Raw genomic sequence first — 24,639 nt, forward strand, 5'->3', positions numbered from 1 at the left:
AAAACGTTGCTGTCAGTACTGTTTCCCCTCTAGTACTCCATCCGTATTACAACCCTTTATTTTGTTGTTGGCAGCTTTGTACATACAAACAAACATGGCCCCTTGCTGTAGGTTTACTTGGTTTTCACGCATTGGTTGCAAACTGTACACATTCATGATGTCACTTTTCACAGAGTATTCTGTCAATGATTAATATACAAAACAACACAATCTCTGAGAAACGTAGATAACATCACCACAAAAGCGAGCATTTGGAATGTAGCAAGCAATATACTCTAGGTTGCAGTTTTATCCAAGTACAGTAACATGCAGTATCCTGTCAACAATGAGTTTTGTTGGGAGAGTTGCAGAAATAATATGAAGCATGAAGAATATGAATACAAATTTTCGAAGAATATGAACAGGGTACATGATTACATTTTAGCAGACATTACATAAAATAGCAACAACTAGTTATTCTAACTTCACCAGACGCATTCCGTTGAATTGCTTATTGATTGCTAGGAAGATATGTACAGTATTTTGCAGGCCCTACTGGCTCAGGTCTACCAATCGATACTCCTCTTTATAAAGTATATCTGGTAAACTTGGGTTGTGCTGGTAAAACACTGTTGGTACAAACCCACTAAACTTCCTGGTAGAGCTTTGGACTGCTCACTCTGTTTCACTCTCTATTTTGTGTGTGATCCAGAGATGCCAACCCCCTGTTGATTATATTTGGTACTTTTACACACAATAATGGAGTGCTCAAACCTTATGCGTAATCCTTTAGGAGCAGGTGCTTAGCATTATAACCCAACCTGCCATGAGTCAGGAAAATCCAATGCAAAGTCCAGTAACTGCAGCACACTGTCAGAAATGGCTTTTCAGCAATGTGGTTTTATTGGCTCAAAATATCAAGTAGACAAAAAATGGCAATGTTTCGGGCCTTACAGGACCCTTTAACAAGCCCTTTATATTTGGTAATTTTGTCCATGCCCTGGAACACCCTAACCAAACAGGCCAGATTATAAAATTAGTTGCCTCTAGGCCAATGATGGTTGTGACTATGCTTACTTGTCTCCAACCCCTCACTGCTCTCACTTGCACTGCACCTCCTTCCCTGCCCTGACCAAGCCTGCTTCCCTCCCACTAACAGTGCATACAGTACTTCCTTCCCAGCCCATCACCTACCCTGCCTACCCCATGCTCCATACTTCTACAAAGGAAGAGTGGAGCTGCACTGAGAACTTGGTGAGTTGGAGATTCAAACAGCAAATCTCCTGTCCGCTCATAGCTCCATTATTTTTGCTAGCTCTACTAGTGGGCAATAAAGCGGCATGCTGCCTCCCTAAGCCCAGACCTTTCTGTCCTTCATACCTAACCACATACCGATCTCTGTGTGTCTGTCTGTCTTAAACCACAGAATGAAAGTGACCTATGTGGAATGAAACATAAAATTTGTTACTGATTATTTTTACTTTTATTTTTTAAAATGTTAAATTATATCATTTCAAAACTAACATTCTGATTATGATCATTGTCAGTAGGTAAGCATTGTTTACCTGTGCAAACTCCTTATTTAGGATCATTTGTTCCACAAGTGAGGACTCATTATGAAAGAGATGAGGCTGCATATGACTCCACATATGAGGAAACCACCAGAATTCATCCACTGATTGCAGTAAAAGGTCATCTCCTTCATCCTCTTCTATGGTGCCTTGAAGAAAGCATGTGGTATTGCAAATTTAATTACACCACTGATACATATATTATTTTACATGAGTTAGAGAGACTGCATAAAAAAGGCAAGAAATAATTGTAAAATAATTTTAGTTTTGTTGTCAATGTTTGGTAAACATGCGATTTTCTAAATATTTTTGCCCCCCTTTATGCCCTAACACTTATGCCTGGGGATTAATAAATGAGATGCCAGGTGTTTGTTTTCAAACTGGTAATGATAACCAATAAATGCTAACCCATAAATATAATGGATGGATTTATAACTAAAATACAAGAGAGGTGTTTCATCAGACTTCAAGGGGCAGTTTTATGAAATTCTGAGATTATAACTGACCACACAAAATCTCACGTAAATTCTGTTCATTCCTATGGGACTTTTAGAATCGTATTTATCAATGGAGTTCACCATATTATAAATATGCTTTTAAAAATCCCATAGGAATGAATAGAACATGAGTGAGTTTTTTCTGTGTTCAGTTCTAATCTCAGAATTTGATAAATCTGCCCCTAAAACTGAATTAGACCTGAGTCATTCATTGCGTCAGAAAAACCACTGATAATATCTAGAATTATGTTTTCTTTTAGTTGGAAAAACTTATTGTTGGGTTTACTTTTCCTCATAGTGTATGTATTTAAAATATAAACACGATGAGCCCAAAAAAAACTTTTTAGCGGCTAAAGGGGCCACTGAGCATTATTTGAAATTCAGTGTTATATTAACAAAGATACTGAACATTATACGTAATCCTAGAGAACAAGAGAACATATCATTCCATCTGTAATCTTCTCACACACAGAGAAAGTAATGGTGAAGAGAATTACTGGATACCAGGAACAAAATTGAATCTACTGTATAAGGATAGATTAAATTCAAAATCAAATTCTTTATTTTTTACTTGAAAAATGTTTAACAAAAATGTTCTCCTTTCTGTCAAAAAAAAGCACAATTCTGAAAAGTGCACCTGCTTGCTGAGCTGCCTCATACAGAAAGTGGTCATATAATATCCATAATGCAAGCTTTTTTGTTTTAAAGTTCACCCCATAACTGTTGCAATCAGTTATTCCAAAGCTTCATCAAAGTTTCCAGCATCCCATTAGAAATGTTTCTATTTTAACATGCCTACTAACACTTCTTTCTCAGGGGATATTCACATAGATTTTACATCAGTTTCCCATGCCACATACCTTACCAGTTCCCATACATATAATAAAATTGTATAGTTGCCATATCACATAGCTTTTTTGGTTCCCCAATCAGACAACCCTCACAAGGCTGTATTACAGTGCTCTGATAGCATATGTCATAGTAACCCAGTTGTACAATTTCCCCTTAACTCCCGCCAGGGCCGCCATTAGAAATTACGGGGCCCTGTACAACAAAATGTTCAGGGTCCCCTGTGGTGCCAGGGTCGCTGATAAAAGTTTTTTTTTTTAAAAAAGAAAAATTGTGGTTAGGGCCCCCCTACAAGTTTAAAAAAATAATTGGTGACCAGGGCCCCTTAACAAGTAAAAAAAATTGGGGCCCCAGAGAATATTTCTTTTAAAAAAATTAGCGCCAGGGCCCCTCTTATAAGTTAAAAAAATTGGAGCCCCAGAGAATATTTTAAAAAAACAAAACATTGGTGGCAGGGGCCTATAGAGTATTTAAATAATACATTGATGGCAGGAGATTAAAAATAAAAAAAAAAACACACACATTGATGTTCAGGAGAATTGAACTCATGGCTTCAGTACTTCAACTTTGCTTCCTTTTGTGACTTCGGGTCATTTTGCCACTTCAGGACTTAAATTTCGGCTGTTTTTGTGACTTCGGGTCTGTTCACCAATTCGGGACTTCGGCTGTTCAGCTTTTCGCCGATTCAGGACTTTGGAAGGGCAGCACGGCTTTGGCGCTGTCAAGGGGGGCCTGGCTCTTTTGAAAAGTGCAGTATATCCGGGCCACCCTTCAGGCCCTGTGCCCCGTACAGTTGTACCCCCTGTGCCCCCCTGATGGCGACCCTGACTCCAGCACACAGTTTTGTTTTGAACCCATAAGCAACCAGTTGTTTGAATTACACCATAATTAGACAAATGCTTTGGGGGAAATTTACTAAAGGGCGAAGTGGCTAACGCTGGCTAAAATTTGCCAGCATGACGTCATTTCGCCGATTTACAAACGGAAGCTGGCGTCATTTCGCCAAGGAGATAGACTCTGGTGCAACTTCGCACTCTAACGACAGGCCAATTTTCGGTCAGGCGAAAGAGAGTTACTAAGCAAATTCACAGACTTGCCTTCACCACCTCAGGCGAAGTGCAATAGAGTAGATAGGAGTTCCTCAAAAAAAAAGTTGAAAAGCGCTGGTGTTTTTTCCTATTTAAAGGGTGATAGACTGAAAAAGATTGTCAATTTTTTTGGGGGGTACCCTCCTTCCTCCCTACATTTGCTAACATGCACCTAAACTATACTGTGGGCACATGTGTAGGGAAATATAACAACTCTATATAATTTTATTAAGGTTCCCTGGCCTTGTGTAGTGTAACGTATTTGCATATACGGCCATTGTACTTTAACTGCACTCCATATGCTAATTAACCAACTTTGAACTGCTCAGCGTAATTTCGCTGGCGTAATTTTGCCAGTTTTCGGTACCCTGTGCGCAACTTCGGATCTTCATGAATTAGCGTTGTCCAGGCGAATTTACACCTGGCAAAAAGTTGCGATGTGCGCAAAGCCAGCGCTGGTGAATTTTTGGCAGTTAGTGAATTTGCCCCTTTGAGTCCTCCTGAGGCATCAAGTGGTTGCCACTCTATTTATATGCAGTAAGTACCTGCATTAAGAACACAGCTAAAGTGGCCTTGATTGCATAGTGATAGCTAGTGATTGAGCGAATTTGTCCCGTTTCACTTCACCACGAAATTCGCGAATTTCCAGCAAAATTTGCAAAATGAAATCGAAGTTGACGCCGGAGCCCATTAAAGTCAATGGACGTCCGTTACGCATGGCTGGCGGTTAAACACAGAAATTTTTAGCTAATTTGAGCATGCCGCATAAATTCGCACATCACTAGTGATAGCTGATTTGGTAGTTGCCCTGGACAACTAGTGCACCTCTTCCTCTGAGTTCCAAGCCTCATGATGTCTTTCAGTCTGCCCTCCTTTTAATACACTACAGCCCATGATACCAGTTTGGTAAACCTAGGCCTTAAAAATGTCCTTGCCTCAGAGGATCTTTTTCTCCATTTCATAAAAACCATTACAATAGTATTATAGTATTAATATGTATAGTGCTCATATAAATACAAATAGATAAAAAGTATAACTGATATACAGTTTGTCATTTCATGCTGTATGCCCCATCAAACAAATTAATATTCATTTTTTTAATTCATATTTTTGTAATTTTTTGTATTGGCAACATTTTTTTTCAATTTGACAAATTGTAGAAAACTTGCTTTGTTTGGTTTACTCAGGAAAGTAAATAAATGACATAAAATCCCTGATTGGCCACTTTTATGTCCCTTCATTAAACATATACATAATTCAGTTTTACAGGGTATCCTGTTATATTTGCCTTCATTTTTCATTTTTACTTCTCTTTTCCAAGTTATGAAAACTAAAGGGCCTTTAAATATAACAGAAAATGATTCATATAAATAAAATAGATGGCTTCCATTTAGTAACCACATTCACAAATAAGCATGTTCATTACCAGTGCTATTATTTTATGAAGTAATAAATCCCATGGATATAATTTCTTGTAACTTTTCAAACATGATTCTTTACAGTCTGTAATTAAATTTGTATATAAAAAGAATGGCAAAGTATAATTTTGTTAAGCATGAAAATGTCACAAAATGCCATTAAAGACATACTGTATCTTTGTTTTGTTGTTTTTATCAGAATATAATTATATTTACTGTTTGTCAAGCTTTTGTAATTATTAAATTTTATTGATAATATTATTACATTTAGGAAATACTACATATGTATATGCACATTTTTCAATAAACCATTAAATAATTTTCAGTGGAAAAAAAATACAGGTATTTAGATATGTATGTTAACTTTAGTTAGCACTATTTACTAAAATATTGAAATTCAACCATTCTTTCAACCTTTGGTAAAATTTAATATGCACAAATGATAAATCATTCCTTATCTCTGCCTCTTTGAGGCTGGTGTTTACTTGTGCAGCTTGGGGAGCCTTGCCTGCTGCAGGTTCATTTATTGTCCCATTGTACCACAAGACAATCCATTAATAAAAAAAAAAGAGGTTGACTTCATTTGTCTTCCTGAATCATCCTTCTACCTCCTGCTTACGTTCAAAGTAAGAAAGCATTGCATCCTTAGTCGTCCTATCCATTTCCTTAAGCTAGAAATTTGTGCTTGTCATGTTAAATATAATTTGTCCTTTTAGAAGAAAATGACACAGCTATTGTAGGTCATTACTTTAGTTAATGCAACAGACATTAATGAATGCTTACATTCCAATGATATGACACAATTACAGCGTCTGATACTGTTTTATTATGATGTTTGTATGTCAGGCTATGAGTGGTCGAATTTAAAATACTTTCACAATTTTTCATTAAAACCCCAATATCTTATTCTTTACTAAAGGCAGTTGTATCTTAAAGTAATTAATTACATTTTAGGGAGATGTGATTTTGCAGTGATGTGTGCAAGCCTTTGATTTATGCTTCACAGGAAAATTAGCAGCTACTAATTGTAGATAGTAAAAAGGGCTTTCATTGTATTATCTTATAAATTAATTTTCACTTTGAATATGTAATACGGTGTGTGTATAAAAGTGTTCATAAATTTAGATTTGAGGATTTAGGAGAGTTAATGCTGGAGCAAGACATAACTTTGAGGCATGAGGACACAGCTGAAACACATACATACGAACGATTCGAATGATTTTAATCCAACGATCGAAGGAAAATCCTTTGATCAAAAAAAGTTAGCCAAGCCTATGGGGACCTTCCCCATAGGCTAACATTGAGTTCGGTAGCTTTTAGATGGCGAACTACGGGGTCGAAGTTTTTTCTTAAAGAGACAGTACTTCGACTATCGAATGGTCGAATGGTCGAACGATTTTTAGTTCGAATAGTTCGATTCGAAGTCGTAGTCGACGGTCGTAGTAGCCCAGTCGATGGTCGAAGTAGCCAAAAAAACACTTCGAAATTCGAAGTTTTTTTACTTCGAATCCTTCACTCGAAGTTAGTGAATCGGCCCCATAGTAACTAGTGATGGGTGAATTTGTCCCGTTTCGCTTAGCTGAGAAATTCACAAATTTCCAGCGAAATGGGAAAAAAATTAGCAAATCACGAATTTTGATGGCAAAATTGACGCAGCGACAATTACGACGCCAGCGACATTTGACGCACATTAAAGTCAATGGGCGTCCGTTTAATTGTCGGCAATTTCACAAATAAATTCACCCATCACTAATAGTAACCTAAGAAAAAAGACATATGCCCATCGAGTTCAAACTTTTGCGTCTATATAAAACCCTATCTAAAGCCTCAGAGGGAGAAAAATGCCTTCCTGACTCCAAGATGGAAGATCAGACCAGTCCCTGGATCAACGTGGTACTTTCAATAACCTTGTATTTTCACTGATTTAGCTGCTAGAAGATAATTTTTTTTTACAGTGGTTCACTTGAATGTATGATGTCAAACCCAAGTGTCTATACAGATAGAAAAAAAATTTGAATGCATTAGTGCATGTAATAGTGGTCTTAGATAATCAAAAGAAGGCTTCCGAAAGAATAGTAGGGTGGTTGAGGGATTAGTTATTTAAAATGATCAAGCAAAGTGATATTCTACCATTTTTGGAATTAATGACTTATACTGCTGTTTTTAGATGAGAAAAAGACTTTGATTGATGCAGTAGTCATTTAGTATAAGATTAAATTAAGGAAAATTAGCTGATATGGCTTTCATTTGATTGAAATAGTGTTATACTGTATTTTTTAGAGATCATGCATAGCTTGAGGTTCTGCCATAACCATGACATGACCCTTTTCTTGCTTGCCAGAAACAGAACAGCAATATAAAATTGTTTGTCAGAGTTACACTTTATAAAATATTATTGTTTTGAATGCAGAAGTAAACCATTAGGTGAAATGTTCATTATTTGAGGTATTGTGGCATTAAGGAAAACCTTTCTCACTGGTCAAAAAAACACCCTCAATCCTTAAGGTCCTATTGAGGATAATGCAAAGTCAAAGGAATAAATTAAAGTTTATTTTAAGACCAATGTATTCAAAAAAGTATATAAATTATTTATCAAACAGAATTCTTGAAAACTGGCCGGCCAGGAAACACAATAAATAGATAATCAGTAAAATTTGGTGTTTAGGGTGTGAGTTATAGTTCTCCAATTCGGTAAATCGGTATAGGGTACTTAGGTACTTCTCTCAGTGGATTATCAAGCTAATTTTAAGTACTTTAGTACCCTAGCCACAATTGTGTAGGATGCAACTCCCCACGTGGCCACAATTAGGCTGAAATTGTGGGAAAACACTGCATTATTGATAAAAGCCATGGTTTAAATGCACTTGTAATGTTTTTATATCCAACTTTTCATTGCTGATAGACAATACAATTTACTGCTTAGAAAAGCATTTTGTACTAATAAAAGTCAAAATATTTGCACTAGTTCCTGTAAGCTCTTATAAATACTTAATGATTGCTTGCTATGAGTTTCTACACCTTGTGCAAACTTTCCTACTTTTACTAATTACCCCCTTAGAATCTAACACAAAACAAACAGCTTTTTAGCTCATAGTTAAATGTTCTCATCAGCAAATAATTCTAAAAGGCTAATGTTTAATCAAATATGTTTACGTGGCAAAAGACCAAGACAGGAAAGGAAGTTAACAAAAGATATTTCATTATTGAAATCAATAGGAAAAATAGAAAACCGGAAAAATGTCAGCACTAAGAATTATGCTGTATATGTTTGTTTGTGAGTTTCATAAAAACGATCAATGTATAATAGATTATGCTAGAAGAGTGTGAAGGAAGTGTGTACAGAGTGGTAATTTGTAATTAAAAACTGTGTTAAAAAAGACAGTATAATTCACAAAGGCTAATAATATACATTTAAAGGAAAAATACCTCTAAAAATGGAAATTGGGAAGTTCTTGTTCCTATAAAATTAAACATTAAGGGGTTATTTATCAAACTCCGAATGCCGAAAATCATAACAATTCACGTTTTTTTAGTACAAAATCAGTATTTTAAAAAAACACGAATTTTTCAGAACCTATTATACCCCGAGGATGGGAAAAATCGGAATCCTAAAATCTTGCATATATGTCAATGGGAGAAGTCCCAAAGATTTTTTGATCTGCGCTGTCATAGTTTTCAGGTAGAAATTGTGAAAAATTAGTATTCTTCGTGATTTTTTTCCCATAACAAATTTTTCGGGAAAGTGTATTAATAAATAAGCGGATTGATCAGAGTTTTTTTACAGAAAATATAGTTTATTGTATTGAGACTTTGATAAATAATCCCCTAAAATTCAATTCACACCTTGCACTGGTGTATACAAGTGTATTTTGTTGGCATTAGATATTAGTTTGGGGTCAAACAGTCAGAGAAGGCTTTATTAATGCATTCAGCTTTCAATTGTTGTGAATGGTATCCCTGTGCAATGTCGTACACTAGAGGTTACAGCAGTATTAAACCATTCTTCATCTTCATATCAGATATAGAAAAAAATTGCTCGATGATTTGTTATTCACGCTGTCACAACCTGTTGTTACGCTGCCCAATTTGTTACTTGAAATAAAACACTTTAGCAGATTAAGCAATTTCAAAATAAATTATGACAAGTCCAGCGCGCTTAACATCAGTTTGTCTCATTCTACTTTTACGGCACTTAGGGATCAGTTTCCCTTTAAGTGGGCAAGAGATAAATTGGTATATTTGGGTATTCAATTGACTCAGAATTTTGCAGATTGGACTCTTTTCTTGTTACAAACTATCAAGAGTGACTTGAGCGATTGGTCCGGTAAGGCTTTATCATGGTTTGGCAGAGTTAATACAGTAAAAATGAATATTTTGCCACGATTGTTATATGTGTTTCAGGCCCTTCCGATGAAACCTCCGCTTGATTTCTTCAAACTTTTGAACTCCTCGATCCGGAACTTTGTGTGGAATAACAAAAGCCCGCGGATAAAATTTGAAACTCTAACGCGCCCTAAAACTAAAGGGGGCACTGGACTGCCAGATTTCAGCAAGTATCATCAAGCATGTGTTTTGCTAAGGCTTCTGGATTGGACTTACCACAGCCACTCTAAAGCTTGGGTTTCTATTGAACAAACCTTTTCTACACAGCCTCTGCAATATCTTCCTTGGCTTTCTTCGAAAAATCGGATCACGGATTCACAACATCACCTTTCTACTTATGCTCTCAATGTTTGGGATACGCTCAAGACTAAGAATGGTCTTACGTCGGCACATTCCCTGTTGACCCCTCTTGTATGTAATGCTGACTTTCCTCCTGGCATATCTAAGGGCTACTTGTCTCTTTGGCAACAAGGCACAATAACACAAATTTTCCATCTATGCCCTAAAGGAATTCTGCCCAAATGGGTGCAACTTCAAGAGACGCTTCATCTACCTGCGACAGAACTTTTTCGCTACCAACAGTTGGCGAGTTTTATACGCCCTAAGCTAGCGCAGACAGTGGACACTCCTGCTTTTACGGCATTTGAATCACTATGTTGTCAAGCGGCTCCGGGTAACCGAAACATCTCTTCCATTTATCGGATACTCCTAACAGGTAATGATGAACGATTGCCTTCACAACCGCATCTTGTTAAATGGGGTCACGACACTAATCATCCGTTTTCTGAACAGGAACAGGAAGCGATGATCCTCAAATCCTGCTCTGGTCCTAGGAGTTGCCGCATTTTGGAAAGCAATTATAAGATCTTGACGAGATGGTACAATACCCCCACCAAGTTGAACAAAATTTTCCCAGGGGTCTCAGACATCTGCTGGCGTTGGGACTTGCTCGGGGCACATTGCTCCATATTTTATGGGACTGTACTGAAATCCAGAAGTATTGGACTTCGATTTTGTCCATTTGCAAGGACCAGCTTCACTTGGAGATCGAGAAGACGGCGGCAGCGGTACTGCTGCATCATAATGACATGTCAACATCCCTCTATGCTAAATCCCTGGTTCAATATGCGTTGAATGCTGCAAAAATTTTGATTCCACGCAAATGGAAATCTCCTTTGGTACCTACTATCTCTGAATGGTGGACGGAAATGGAGGAGGTTCGAAAGTTTGAAGAGATCCATGCAGTAACCCAAACAGCTATTCGGAAACATTGGGCCACTTGGTTGCCGTGGACTCTGTATTTGGAAGGGGCCAGACTCGGTTGCCTAGTTGGCTGCCCTCTGCCAGACCATGATGGGGCTATCCCCTGACTCAATCCTTGTTTACTATTCTTTGCATGTGTTGGCCTCATTTGGTACTTAATTGTGTCTGAACTATACTTATAGGGGCTGATTCACTAAGCTCGAGTGAAGGGTTCGAATGAAAAATACTTCGAATTTCGAAGTATTTTTTGGGTACTTCGACCATCGAATTGGTTAAATTCGTTCGAATTCGAACGAAATCGAACGAATCGAACGAAAAATCGTTCGACTATTCGACCATTCGATAGTCGAAGTACTTCCCCTTTAAAAAAAACTTCGACCCCCTACTTCGGCAGCTAAAAGCTACCGAAGTCAATGTTAGCCTATGGGGAAGGTCCCCATAGGCTTGCCTGTGATTTTTTGATCGAAGGATTTTCCTTCGATCGTTGGATTAAAATCCTTTGAATCGTTCGATTCGAAGGATTTAATCGTTCGATCGAACGGAAAATCCTTCGATCGATCGATCGCAGGATTAGCGCTAAATCCTTCGACTTCGATATTCGAAGTCGAAGGATTTCAATCCGAGGGTCGAATTTCGAAGTATTTTTAACTTCGAAATTCGACCCTTAGTGAATCGGCCCCATAATGTCACACTGTTTCCTACTGCCTGTACTCTCTTGCATTTTTTACAGTGTATTGATAAGCCTGGACATTTTTTCTTTTTTTTTTTTTTTTCCCCCTTTTATTTCCCTCCCCATCCTATTTTTTTATATATTATTTCTGACCAGATTGCACTACATTAAGGTTGTTTACTATCGGAAGCATAACGAAGGCGGATTTGTCTGCTCTATGTGAGGTTATTTTGTCTTGTCCACTTTTTTAGTCTCTCTCACTATATGCAGATAATATTGACCTTAGTAGTATATATCGTACTATGTTATTGAAATGTTAATCTATTTGCGCTATGTTTACTGACCATGTGCAATTTTTTGTAACATTTGGTTTGCTTGACAAAAATAAAGATTTAAAAAAAAAAAGAAAAAAATTGCCAGGATATGGAAAATAACTTCTCTTTAAATAATGTACAGAGTAGTTTAGATAGGTAGGGAAAGTTATCAAGCTGTATCTTAACATGTGTGCCTTTCTGTGGTTCTGAAAAGGGACAAAAGGTCTATTATGGGTACACTATTATTTATAGGGCTGCCTCTGTGAATTGGAAACATAAGGTTTAACCTGTTACTGATTTTGCTACATATTTTCTTTTTCAGTCCTCCTTTAAGAGTAAATGTAACTTAAACACCATTGCATGAAATTGAAAAATAAAGAATAATATTCCCTTGGCTATAATATGGTCTTAATCATATCTGCTGGTTGGTTGATTGGTCACTAGACTTGGGCAAACGTTGCATCTTTTATTATGTTTTCTTAAAATTTGGCCATAATTGAAGATGTAGACCTGCATTGTATTGTTACATAAGCAAATTGTGGTGGTAGTGAAATAAAGGAAGCATTAATGCTATTAAAAAGGAATGGATGCTTTTATACTTACCAGTATGATAGAACTTCCCTGAAAACCCAAGGTTGAAGGTGAAATTTAAAACCTGAGTGCGCAACAAATTTTGTGTCTCTAACAAGGCCTAAAAGGGAGAAATAAGAATAATGTAAGCTATTGAAACCATCACTATTACTGTATACAGTAAATTACAAAATAAAATGTGGATTTCAAATCCCCCATAAGCATTTATTAGTTTCCAATCCTTATTACAGGTGTGCGACCTATTATCCAAAGTCCTCTGGACCTGGGGTATTCCAGATAAGGGATCTTTCTGTAATTTGGATCTCCATATCTTAAGTCCACTTTAAAATAATTTAGATATTAAATAAAGCCAGTAGGATTGTTTTGCATCCAATAAGGGTAATTATATCTTAGTGGGGATCAAGTCCAAGCTACTTTTTTATTATTACAGAGAAAAAGGAAATTATTTTTCAAAATTTTAGTTATTTGATTGTAATGGAGTCTATAGGAAACATCCTTACTGAGCTTTATGGGTTTCCAGATAACAGATACCATACCTGTACTGAAATTAAGCATTTATAAACCTCTAACAATGACCAAAGTGCATTATTAATATTAGCTGTGGAGTAAATGGTTAGGGTCAATGGTCTCAAATACATAGCAGGATAAAGAACATCACACGTCTGAACTTTGAACCTATTATCCAGGCAAAAACTGGTCTGTCCATGAAGTGTCTTGTTTAACTTGCTAGATATTCAGCTCTTGTATATAATTCTTGAAACGTTTAAAATGTATTATGGAAATATGACTGTGTTAAATCTCTTTTAGTTTCTGTTCAGTAGTATTTGTCTGAGAGGCAGGCTGAATTTATTAGAAATTTGCAATTTCTAGTCTGCCTTATAGTTTGACCTTTCAAAGCTAGATAGAGCTTTAAAGTAACTATACATAACTTATGAAAAATCATAAACCCCCAAGCATATTTCTTGAATAAAAACAGGCATTTAGATTTTAAAAGGTAAACCACCTTGAGTCTGAAAGATAGAATTGGTGGTCCATTTTGTGAATGAAAGTTGCAGTATCTTAATACTAAGCATTTAATCTCTGATGTAATTGTGCATCTGTACACATTTTTGTACTCTTATTTATATGTTGTAAGCATTGTGCTTTAAAATACAAAATATATATACATACATGTATACAGGTGAAAGAAGAAGGGCCTGGAAAATTATTTTAGTCAGGGGATCCACAAGATGCCAGTGCAAACTAAAAGTAGGTAGAACCTAGCATAATCATTCATTTAATACACCCTATGCTTTGTTACGCAAAATGAGAAAAATAATTTGTCTGCATTTTCATTTTCTGTGAATCCGTCAAGGCACACACTAGTGCATTTCTATCATCAGAAATTGGCAGATATTTTGTATTGACCCTATGGTCCAAATAGGCTGGATAAGATTTCTACAGATGTACTCTTGCCTATCTACATTAGGATTTCTTAGTCTCCATTCGATGGGACCCAGATCCAATCTGCGCTTCTGATGTTAAGATTGGCGACACATTTTAATTGCTATAATTAATTACTAATAACAATACTTGTAGAAGGAAATGTATTTAGTAAAGAGATTTTGGGAATACACTATAAACATTAGAGGGCTGATTTATTAAGCCACAACTATTTTAGGTTGGGCTTTTTGATGCCAAAAATCTGAAAAAGTCGTGGGATTTATTATGTGGTAAAACTGCTACAGTTCTGAATACTTGGGGGCAGATGTATCAAGTGTCGAAGTGAAAGATCAAACTTTGAATTTGAATTTAAAAATTAGAATTTTTGAAATTTATCATAAATTTTGAAATTCATCATGTACTAGCCCTTTACGAATCCAATTTCGACTATTTGCCACCTTAAACCTGCCGAATTGCTGTTTTAGCCTATGGGGGATGTCCTGGAATCAATTTGGAGTTGTTTGGAGACATCCTGAAAATCGAGGATTTTTTAGTGAAAGAACTCAAATCATGGTCAATCCCATTCACCTGAATGTGAAAAATATAATTATTTTGAAAAATTTAGATTTGTGATTTTTTTCTGAATTTCGAGTTCATGGGAGTTCATGGGAATTTATGGGAGTTTTTACAAACTCCCGTGAACTCAAAATTCAACCCTTGATAAATCTGCCCCTTAAAGTCAATTGCAGATGATTTTAGAGGTTTTCAAGTTGCAGTTTTTGCGACTTTGCTGCAACGTTTCCCATTAATGCTTTTTCAGTTTGGATTTTTTAATAAATTACATTTTTAATTTTTTTAATTTAATATATTTCATGACATTCATAATAGTTGTTGTTTGAAAAAACCCCCACTAATATTCGATATATAAATAGGCCTAATCTATGTTCTGCATTCTAATTGTCATTTTGAAGATGTTAAATTACAATTTGTGATCTGTCTTTTTGTGCTGGTCAAGACTATTTTTTTGGTAGTTCTCTTGCTTATCTCTTTTATACTAAATTGCTGTTTTCCAGTAATGCTACTACAATGTACTTCTTGGTTTATATTGAAAACTTTTAATGCTTTCACTGCTAACATTCCTGACTAATAGAAGGTAAATTACTTTTCTTTAAGTGCATTAAAACTTCATGCCATGGATATCACTGACAATAAGAATTTGATTCCTCTAAAATTGAATGTGCCAAGACATTCTGCTCTGCCATATTAGCTTTATTCATGTGCCATGCACTGAATTGTTAGCTGCTAATGAGACTTCAGCGCTTACTGCTCTAGGGCCAAACACTAGCCTCATTTTAATGAGTTCATTATTTGTTCTCTCTTGAAAGAAGGACAACAAATTTCTCTTTAATTAAAGGTCAAATAACCTCTGGGTTAAAAAAGTGAACGGGTTATCAAGTCTTGCCCATAGCAAGAGTGATACATATTCTGTCATGTTAAGGAAGACATGGTTTAGATATTCATACTCACAATTTGCATATTGGTTATTTTTTTTTTAATTATGCATAAGGCTAGAAGCGTGAATTTTATTCTAAGCAAAATATGATTTAACATGACAGAAGAGGTTGCTAGGGTGTATAGTGTAGCGTAGTGCTCAAAATAGTCATTTAACTGAAATTTATATCCTAGGGGCAATTTGTGAGAGAAAATATTACAGTATATACTAAACCTAAGTCAGCACAAGCTAGACATGGGTTACAAGGGATTATCTAGACTCAGGAAAATAAAGTATATAATATTTATTACTTATAGTATTTTAAGGTCGATAAAAAACACTTCTCAGTTTTAAAAGTGATACTGGGTTTTCATTCCATCAGCTTTTTTGATGTGCTGCATATCTCAATGGCCATTTATTCAGACATGATTCAAAGAACAAATTGATTTAAAATGAAACGCTGAGCTTAACAATAAAAGAGAGATAATTAAAATAAAAAATGAAAAATGTTTCTGCATAATTGTTTAATAAATAGGACCCTATTTTCATTTGCTCCCCCCAAATTTTCTTATTTACAGAGAAATACACAATGTACAGTACATTGATTCTCCTTAAAATGCAATTTGGAGTGGTCTTCTTGTGAATAGTTTCAGAACATAACTGAAATTATTGTCTAGATAAAGTCTAGAATTACGTTTTGGAAGTGCAGTGAGGTTTATCTACACTTATACAGACATAGGTATCTGGACACCTGCTTCTTCAGTATCCCCATTCCCAAGTCAAGTGTATAATTATGCTGCTATAATAGCCTCTACTCTCCTGGGAAGGCTTTCCACTTGATTTGGAACATTGTTAGAGGCATTTGCTTTTATTCACTTACAAGGAATTTAGTAAGGCTTGGGGCTAATGTAAGTCATGGCCATGTACCGTAGTTCCTATCTGTCTATTTTTTATTATATGCATTGATGATTGTTTGTCTGTCTGTTTAATCCATCTGTTGATCATATTACAAATATGTTAATTTAGTAAGTATATTTTGGTGACTTCAAATTCATGCTTAGATAATCCTATTTCACTGAACAATAAGGGGCCCATTTACTTAGCTCGAGTGAAGGAATAGAGGAAAAAAACTTCAAATTTCGAATGTTTTTTTTGGCTAGTTCGACCATCGAATGGGCTACTTCGACTTTGACATTCCACTTCGAATCGAACGATTCAAACTAAAAATCGTTCGACTATTCGACCATTCGATGGCCTTTAAGAAAAAACTTCGACCCCCTAGTTCGCCACCTAAAAGCTACCAAAGTCAATGTTAGCCTATGGGGAAGGTCCCCATAGGCTTTCTAAGCTTTTTTGGGTCGAAGAAAAATGGTTCGATCGATGGATTAAAATCCTTCGAACGATTCGAAGGATTTAATCGTTCAACTTTGATATTCGAAGTCGAAGGATTTAACTTCGACAGTCGAATATCGAGGGTTAATTAACCCTCGATATTCAACCTTAAGTAAATTTGCCCCTAAATAAACATCTTTTTTTATGCCACAAAAAAAAAAGCATGCATTCTAAGGATAGACCTTGTTTAAAGGGGTTATTTACTAAACTTCAAATGCAAAAATCCCAAAAAGTTAGTGATTTTTTAGTATAAAATCAGACTTTTAATTTTTAAAACCGAGGATGGAAAAAGTCTGAATTAGAAAATCCGGCATCTTAAACCTGTCGAGGTTGCATATAAGTCAATGGGAGAAGTGCCAACGTTTTTTTGATGTGCGCTGGGTTTCGTGCAATACCCTGAAGCTTTCGGGCAAAAAGCATATGAAATCTGAGTTTCTGGGTGAAAAATCCGAAAAAGTTGTGAAAATCAGATTTTTTTTTCCTGCCAAGCAAATGTTCGGGAAAATCTAATAATAAATACGCCGAAAAAACCCATGCGGATTAGATCGGAGTTTGTGGCTGGAAATATTGAGATAAATTCTGATTTTGATGAATAACCCCCTCAATCTTCACAACCGGAAAAAAAGTGAAAGTGAAACAGTGAAACCTGTAACCAATGAACATAACCTTATTCGACCAGAGCAAATCTCAAGTGACAGCATTACATATATTTATATTATTAACCCTTTCCTACAGGAATAGTGCATCACTCAGTCAACATTTTTAATCCACCGCACATTAAACCCAGAAATTTAGATTATTGCATCAGCAGGCCGCTACTGTCCTTGCAATAACATAAAGGGGCTGATTCATTAAGGGTCGAATATCGAGGGTTAATTAACCCTCGATATTCGACTAGGAATTGAAATCCTTCGACTTCGAATATCAAAGTCGAAGGATTTAGCGCAAATTCTGCGATCGAACGATTAAATCCTTCGAATCAACGATCAACTTAGGAAAGCCTATGGGGACCTTCCCCATAGGCTAACATTGACTTCGGTAGCTTTTAGCTGCAGAACTAGGGGGTCGAAGTTTTTTTTAAAGAGACAGTACTTCGACTATCGAATGGTCGAATAGTCGAACGATTTTTAGTTCGAATCCTTCGATTCAAAGTCGTAGTCGTAGTTGAAGGTCGAAGTAGCCCATTCGATGGTCGAAGTTTTTTTACTTTGAATCCTTCACTCGAATTTAGTGAATCGGCCCCAAAATGTAAGCAGGGAAAGGGTTAAATACAATTTAATAAAATGAATGCCAATTCGATTAAAAATGATTACGTTATGTATAAGCATAGCAGTAATAAATGGTTTCATAGTTCAGTAGGTAAAAATCAGTTAAAGCCTTCACAAAGTATATTTAAAATTCACAAAAAAAAACTGAAAATGCTAAAGTTAATGTTTTCACTACTTCATTACTTTGGCCCCCAAGGATTTTTTTGATTCAGTATTGCAAGAAATCTGTGAAAGATGCCACTGGTCATGTAAGAGAAATCTAATTTATATGTTTCCTAGTGTGTCCATGGTGATGTTTGATATATTTAATCTCAGGTTTATTTATACAGCATTTATTTATACAGCTTTTATAAATATGCCCCTATGTGCGATGTCATTGGTTATGTGATTTTACACATAATGGTGTCAATTCTTCCTATGTTCTTCTTCAAACTATTTATCACTGTATGTGCAAAGCAGAGCAAAATAAGAGTAGAGTGACATATTGTATGTACTACTTCAAAGAATTTCAGTAAGCCTTGTACAAAACATTTTTATTGAAAGTCTGGTTCCTTGTAGAGTGAGAATATAATGAATATAATACAATGCATTTCTCTGCATTCTCAAACACTGTTAACTGTGCTCAAATACTGTAAGTATGCTCATTGTACATACTGTAACTTCCCTCCTGATTAGTGATTGACGAATTTGCAGCAAATTTGTGTTGCGCCGCAAGCGAACTGTGACTACAATTCGGAGAAAAGTGACGCGCATCCAAAAATTATTGCACATACAAAAGTTTTCGGACGCCCAACTTTAATGCATTTGGACCAAATAGTCGCGCGTATAAAAATTTACGGACAATCAAAGATAAATGCGAGACATTTCAGTGAAACCAGGAATGCGGGCTGAGCTGTCAAAATCAGAACTGTCTTGCAAAAAATAGGATAGTTGAGAGGTGGATTTTGCATTTGGCATTGGCTTTATTTATAAGACAACATGAAATGAGCAAGGGGTCCAACATACACAGTACTATAGCTCGGTAAATACCTCTTTACAGGGCAATCAGTAGACATTGGCTTTTGTGCAATGTCTTGCATGTTAATTATGTGAGTTTGGGCATCATTTATTAAATCCTGTATACAATAGGTGAATGGGTTAGTAAATGGGATTCCAAAAATGGGGCTGTAAAGGAGCAACAAAAGTATATCCAGTTTCTGCCTGGGTCATCCCCAGTTACTCTGATCTCCTCTTACACTCCAAAAATATAGAAGAAGGTTAATTGGAAAAAAAAATTGGGCAGGGGCTGATGTACTTTATAATCTCTGCAAAGCTTGTATAAATAAAAGATAATAATCCTGCATGTCATATGAAATCTGAGCCAATGTGCCAGATGTGCAGGGCCACCTGTTTATTACTCTGGCCCATAAATTGTTTCCCATTTTAACTTTTGTTGTTCACCAGGTGAATCTAGGATTCATAATTTGTATTTTATTCTCCAAAGCTGCAGAGAAATCATTAAAATAGAAGAGAAGCCCAGAGTTTCTACTTTCTATTGACAGCACGATATAAATGATATAAAAAGTTATAAGCCATCTTTGTGAATAACATATTTTATTTTGATATTTTTCTCATAAACTTTTTATTGCTATGACAATATTCTCACTAGGTTCTTGATTCAAGGTATATGATGTCCTTGTGTGCCTGTTTATAACAAAATGCAATAAAAAAAAAAATGGGATTCAAAGAAAAAAAAAATCTATGTTCCCTCCACATAGCAGATGGTACCCTAAAGTAACGGTCTTTTCTGCAGACTTAACAAATTTACTTTAACATGAAATACACTTACATATGGTTGTATATTGTAAACCTACAGTATATACAACACATACATGGCAGTTCATTAATGTAATTAAACATATTCTCCAAGAATACACAGCTGTATTCAGTTGAAGATCCAAGTGGATCTAAACATGCATACAATTATATCAGTAGTGTCACTAAGCTTTGCAATGCTTTTCTCTACATTGCACAAGAGCAAAGCTTTAGTAAAAGCACATGGTATGCCTGTGCATGGTTTTGCTGATTCTGCTCCATCTGTTCTATTTTTGCTCAAGTTTCTAAATATACTTATTAACTGATAACATTTCTTCTGACAAATTCTGTTTTTATGCAGTTCATTACATTTAAAAATTAAACATTCAAAATAAATGAAAGAGAAAAAAGACTAGGGGGTTATTTATTTATTTATAAAAAACTCAAATTTATCTCATATTTTTATGAAACCAAACTCAACCAAACTCCCATCCACAATTGTATCTAATTTATCAAAAAAATAACTCTAGGGTAACTCTTTGGAGCGAAAACTCAAATCATACACATTTTTCAGATTCGACACCCAAATCGCTCAATCACCATAAATTTTTAGGATTATCAGATGAAACCAAGCACAGATTATGATATCTTCAAATTGTAAAAGGGACATCTGACAATGTTGAGATGGTCTATTTTTTGGATTTGGACTTTAGAGTATAATAAATCTTGAAAAATTTTAGTTTTGAGTTTTTCCCTAGAAAAATTCAAGTTTTTCCCAGAAAACCTCAACCAGAAAAAAAATTGAGGTTTAGTACATAACCCCCGAGAAGTCATTTACTGTGACTCTGGACAGAAGTACAAGGACACTAATTCTCATTCAAAAATCAATTCTAGCTGCACTTATGACACACACACAAAATCCCACACAAGGTGTAGCGTCGTCAGATGGAAAGCATGCCTATCCTTACCACCTGCTCTATTGCAGCCTGTCCAGATGAGTAAGGGGATATAAACGTGCCCCCCCCCCACTCATGAATACAGAGCTGCTGAACAAGGCACCACTGTATTCTTTAGAAGAATTCACCTTTCTGCACTTTTGGACCACATAATTAAAAAACCCTATTATGTGACTAGCATAAAGTGGCTGGTATGCTGCAACTCCTAAGTACTACACCTTAATACTTTGGACTTGGGAGGCAATAAGGAAGCTTGTGGCCAACATATTAGAGACATAATAGCAAGGTTATAACAAAAATTTTGTAGTTTGTAATATATTACCAACTTGATGTAATAGATCAAATAAAATTTACAAATCCAAAGGAAAAACATAGAACCCTTATATAGCCATTATAATTACATTAATGATACTTTCAGTTACTGTTCAGTTTAGAAGACCTGACATCCGCTTGATGTGGTCATGATTTAATGAAATCTGCTTTCCCAGGAATATCATCCTTGTGTTAGTTTCTTTTTCTTATTGATTTAAAAGGTGTAGAATACTTGTATTGCAATGTAATTATGTTTCTGGTTTATAGTGTTTGTGGCAACATAATACAGTATGTTATCTGGATGTTGCTCTATATTCTTTCCACCCTTCCTTTGCCAGATAAAGTCTTCATTAGTGTTTTTTATTTTCTGACACAACAAGAGCAGAGCAATGAAACGTTAATAGTTTTGCAGAAGTCTATACAGAATTGCTAGAGAACAGAGAGCTGTATTATCAGGGGCTGGGCTTACCCTGTGGAGTTGCATGTATTTAATCACAATCAGTTTTAGGATAAACTGAGTTCTCTTATGTGGCTATTTTTAATTATGTAGTGTAAGAGAGCTAGCAGGTTTTTCTTTTTGACTTTTTTATTTTTAAAGGATTAGTATATATTCTCTCTTTATTTTGCCTTTTTGTCTAATAGAAATATTAAAGGTAAGTGTATTATTTTTCCCCTCCATATTCTAGGAACATTTAGGGGCAGATGTATGAAGGGTCGAATATCGAGGGTTAATTAACCCTCGATATTCGACTAGGAACTAAAATCCTTCGACTTCGAATATCGAAGTCGAAGGATTTAGCGCAAATGCTGCGATCGAACGATCGAAGGATTATTCCTTCGATCGAACGATTAAATCCTTCGAATCGAAAGATTCGAAGGATTTTAATCCAACGATCGAAGGAATATCCTTCGATCAAAAAAACTTAGGCAAGCCTATGGGGACCTTCCCCATAGGCTAACATTGACTTCGGTAGCTTTTAGCTGCCGAAGTAGGGGGTCGAAGTTTTTTTTAAAGAGGCAGTACTTCGACTATCGAATGGTCGAATAGTCGAACGATTTTTAGTTTGAATCGTTCGATTCGTAGTCGTAGTCGAAGGTCGAAGTAGCCCATTCGATGGTCGAAGTAGCCCAAAAAACACTTCGAAATTCGAAGTTTTTTACTTCGAATCCTTCACTCGAGCTTCATGAATCGGCCCCTTAATTGTTTCAGGTTACCAAAGTAGACACTAGGGGGGCAGATTTATCAAGGGTAGAATTTCGAGTTCATGGGAGTTATGTAAAACTCCCATGAACTCAAAATTTGACCTATAGAAATTTATTAAAAAATCGAATTTTTCAAAGGTGGGTGAATAGGATCGACCCGCAAACTCAAATCGAATTCGAATTGAATTTGATTTGAATTTTAAAAACTCGATTCGAGTTTTTTCTCCGAAAAAAATTTGAATGTCAGGGGAAGCCTGCAAACAATTCCAAATTGATCCCAGGACATCTTCCATAGGCTAAAGCTGCAATTCAGCAGGTTTAAGGTGGTGAATTGTCGAATTTGAGTTCTTATAAGGCCAGTGTATGATAAATCTCGAAAATCTAATTTGAATTTTTAATAAAAATTTGAATCAAATTTTAAGAATTCCCTAGTCAAATTTGACAGTTTTGGCCATGAAAAAAAAATCAAAAATTAAAATTAAAATTTTTACTTCGAACCTTGATAAATCTGCCCCCAGGGGTCTTTATTTCCTGGGGCATAAATGCTAGAGTGCAAGAGCAGTCCCCTTAGAACTCTAGCTCCTTACCAAGCACTTGTGCCCTGGGGAGTGCTTCTCTCTGCTCTGAAGTGTGTGCCCATTCTGGGAAGACAGAACGCAGTGTGCAAACTGCAAAAACATTTCGTGGTAGAACAAAAGCTCTAAAATGACTCAAATTTGAATGTTGATAAAAAGCCTCAGCAAATTGTTGACAGATGCGTATCAATAAAAGAGTCTTATTGGTCAAAGCGGCACCATATTTTTTTTACAGTCTCCTCCTATATCACTGGACATGCCATACCATCTCCTACCACTGATGTATATGGCAATTAATGAAAGTATAAAGTATTTAATGGTTATTATTTCAATTACTCACATTGTTCAAGGTTCAAATATATACTCTCAATTGGGCAAATATTTACATTTTTTTTTATCTAGGGACAAACATGATTTCTTTAATTTGTGAGATATAATAAAAGCAGTAAAAGGAAATTTCAAGATGAAAAGAAATTTCAAGATGAATAACAAAAAGTCACATTGTACCACATCATATTCTTCAGTTATTCAATTGTACATTATACATTGTATAACCTACTTAAAGGTGGTGGTACCCTTTGCATTTTGCATCTATAGATTCTTGATGTTGGGCCACTGTATTTTGGAACTCTGGAGAGAAGTATTACATTGGGGGTAAGAATATGGCAAGTTACATCAATTTTTTGAGCTTTGGTAATTGATTTCTACCATGTTATCTGTCACTCACCTACAGGTACATTTTTCAAGGTAGGCTATTGATCCTAAATTGCAAATGGGATCAGATAACCAAAGATAGCATGAGTTTCCTGATAACAGATGCTACTTTTTAAATAAAGTGTAAATGTTGTTAGAGCTGTCTATGGCTGGCTGTTTTTTACTTGATCACTGAAGACATTGCTGGGAGACATTTAAATGCTTCATTTTTTAATGTGGTATCTAGAAGAGAAAAAACAATAATTTCCCGAAGACATCAATAAATCAACACAATTATATATTGCTTTATCATCCATGAGATAAAATGCATGGGCAGTAATTATTGTTTCCCTCTTCTATTTTTAAAGCAAAACATTTCCAGCGTGTTACACAATGATGTTCTAACTTGCCATATTAGGCCTGTCATTTCCTATATCTCCACTCTTAGATCCACATTTGCATACATATAAAATCAAGTGTCACTTTGTGTAATCTAGTTTGTATTTGCACAACAGGAATTACTGTATAATAGTTTAAAAACTAATGAAAAAAATTTGCTCCCCTGAAGGTATTGATAGAATATAAAAGCTAAAAGAAAAAAAATGGCAAAATATATGCAGAACTTCTACACTGCGTTGTGTGATACCAGATGGGAAAAATAAATCAAATTCACTTTCCATTATGCTGTTTAAAGCACTACCCTGATAATCACATATAAATCATCTTAATAACTGTATGTTTTCTCAGATATAAAGAGCTCAATAAATTTGTAGTGGTAGCAGCCATGATTAATGTGTTTGATCTGAAAATTATTCTTTTTAAGATTAACTCAAATATTAAGCTACCTTTGTATGTGAAACCTAATAAAATGAGCAACCGTTAAATACTTTTTAAAGAGTGTTATTATGA

The 24,639-nt window shown here is 35.6% G+C and overlaps 1 protein-coding gene across 4 annotated transcripts in view; it reads right to left on the minus strand.

The window, feature by feature from the left end:
- The window catches only part of ndst4.L (N-deacetylase/N-sulfotransferase (heparan glucosaminyl) 4 L homeolog), a 152,747-nt gene that overhangs the window by 92,244 nt on the left and 35,864 nt on the right, over window positions 1-24,639 (minus strand). For all 4 annotated transcript variants that reach the window (XR_005967009.1, XR_005967005.1, XM_041590435.1 and 1 more), the window contains exons 3-4: window positions 12,636-12,723; window positions 1,545-1,699 (exon numbers count right to left, since the gene is read on the minus strand). Coding sequence is in view for 2 of the 4 variants with exons in the window: in XM_041590435.1 (XP_041446369.1) it covers window positions 1,545-1,699; window positions 12,636-12,723 (243 nt within the window). In the remaining 2 variants the exon portion in view is untranslated. The remainder of the gene's footprint in view (window positions 1-1,544; window positions 1,700-12,635; window positions 12,724-24,639) is intronic.

The sequence above is a fragment of the Xenopus laevis genome, chromosome 1L, assembly GCF_017654675.1.
Source record: "Xenopus laevis strain J_2021 chromosome 1L, Xenopus_laevis_v10.1, whole genome shotgun sequence".
NCBI lineage: Eukaryota > Metazoa > Chordata > Amphibia > Anura > Pipidae > Xenopus > Xenopus laevis.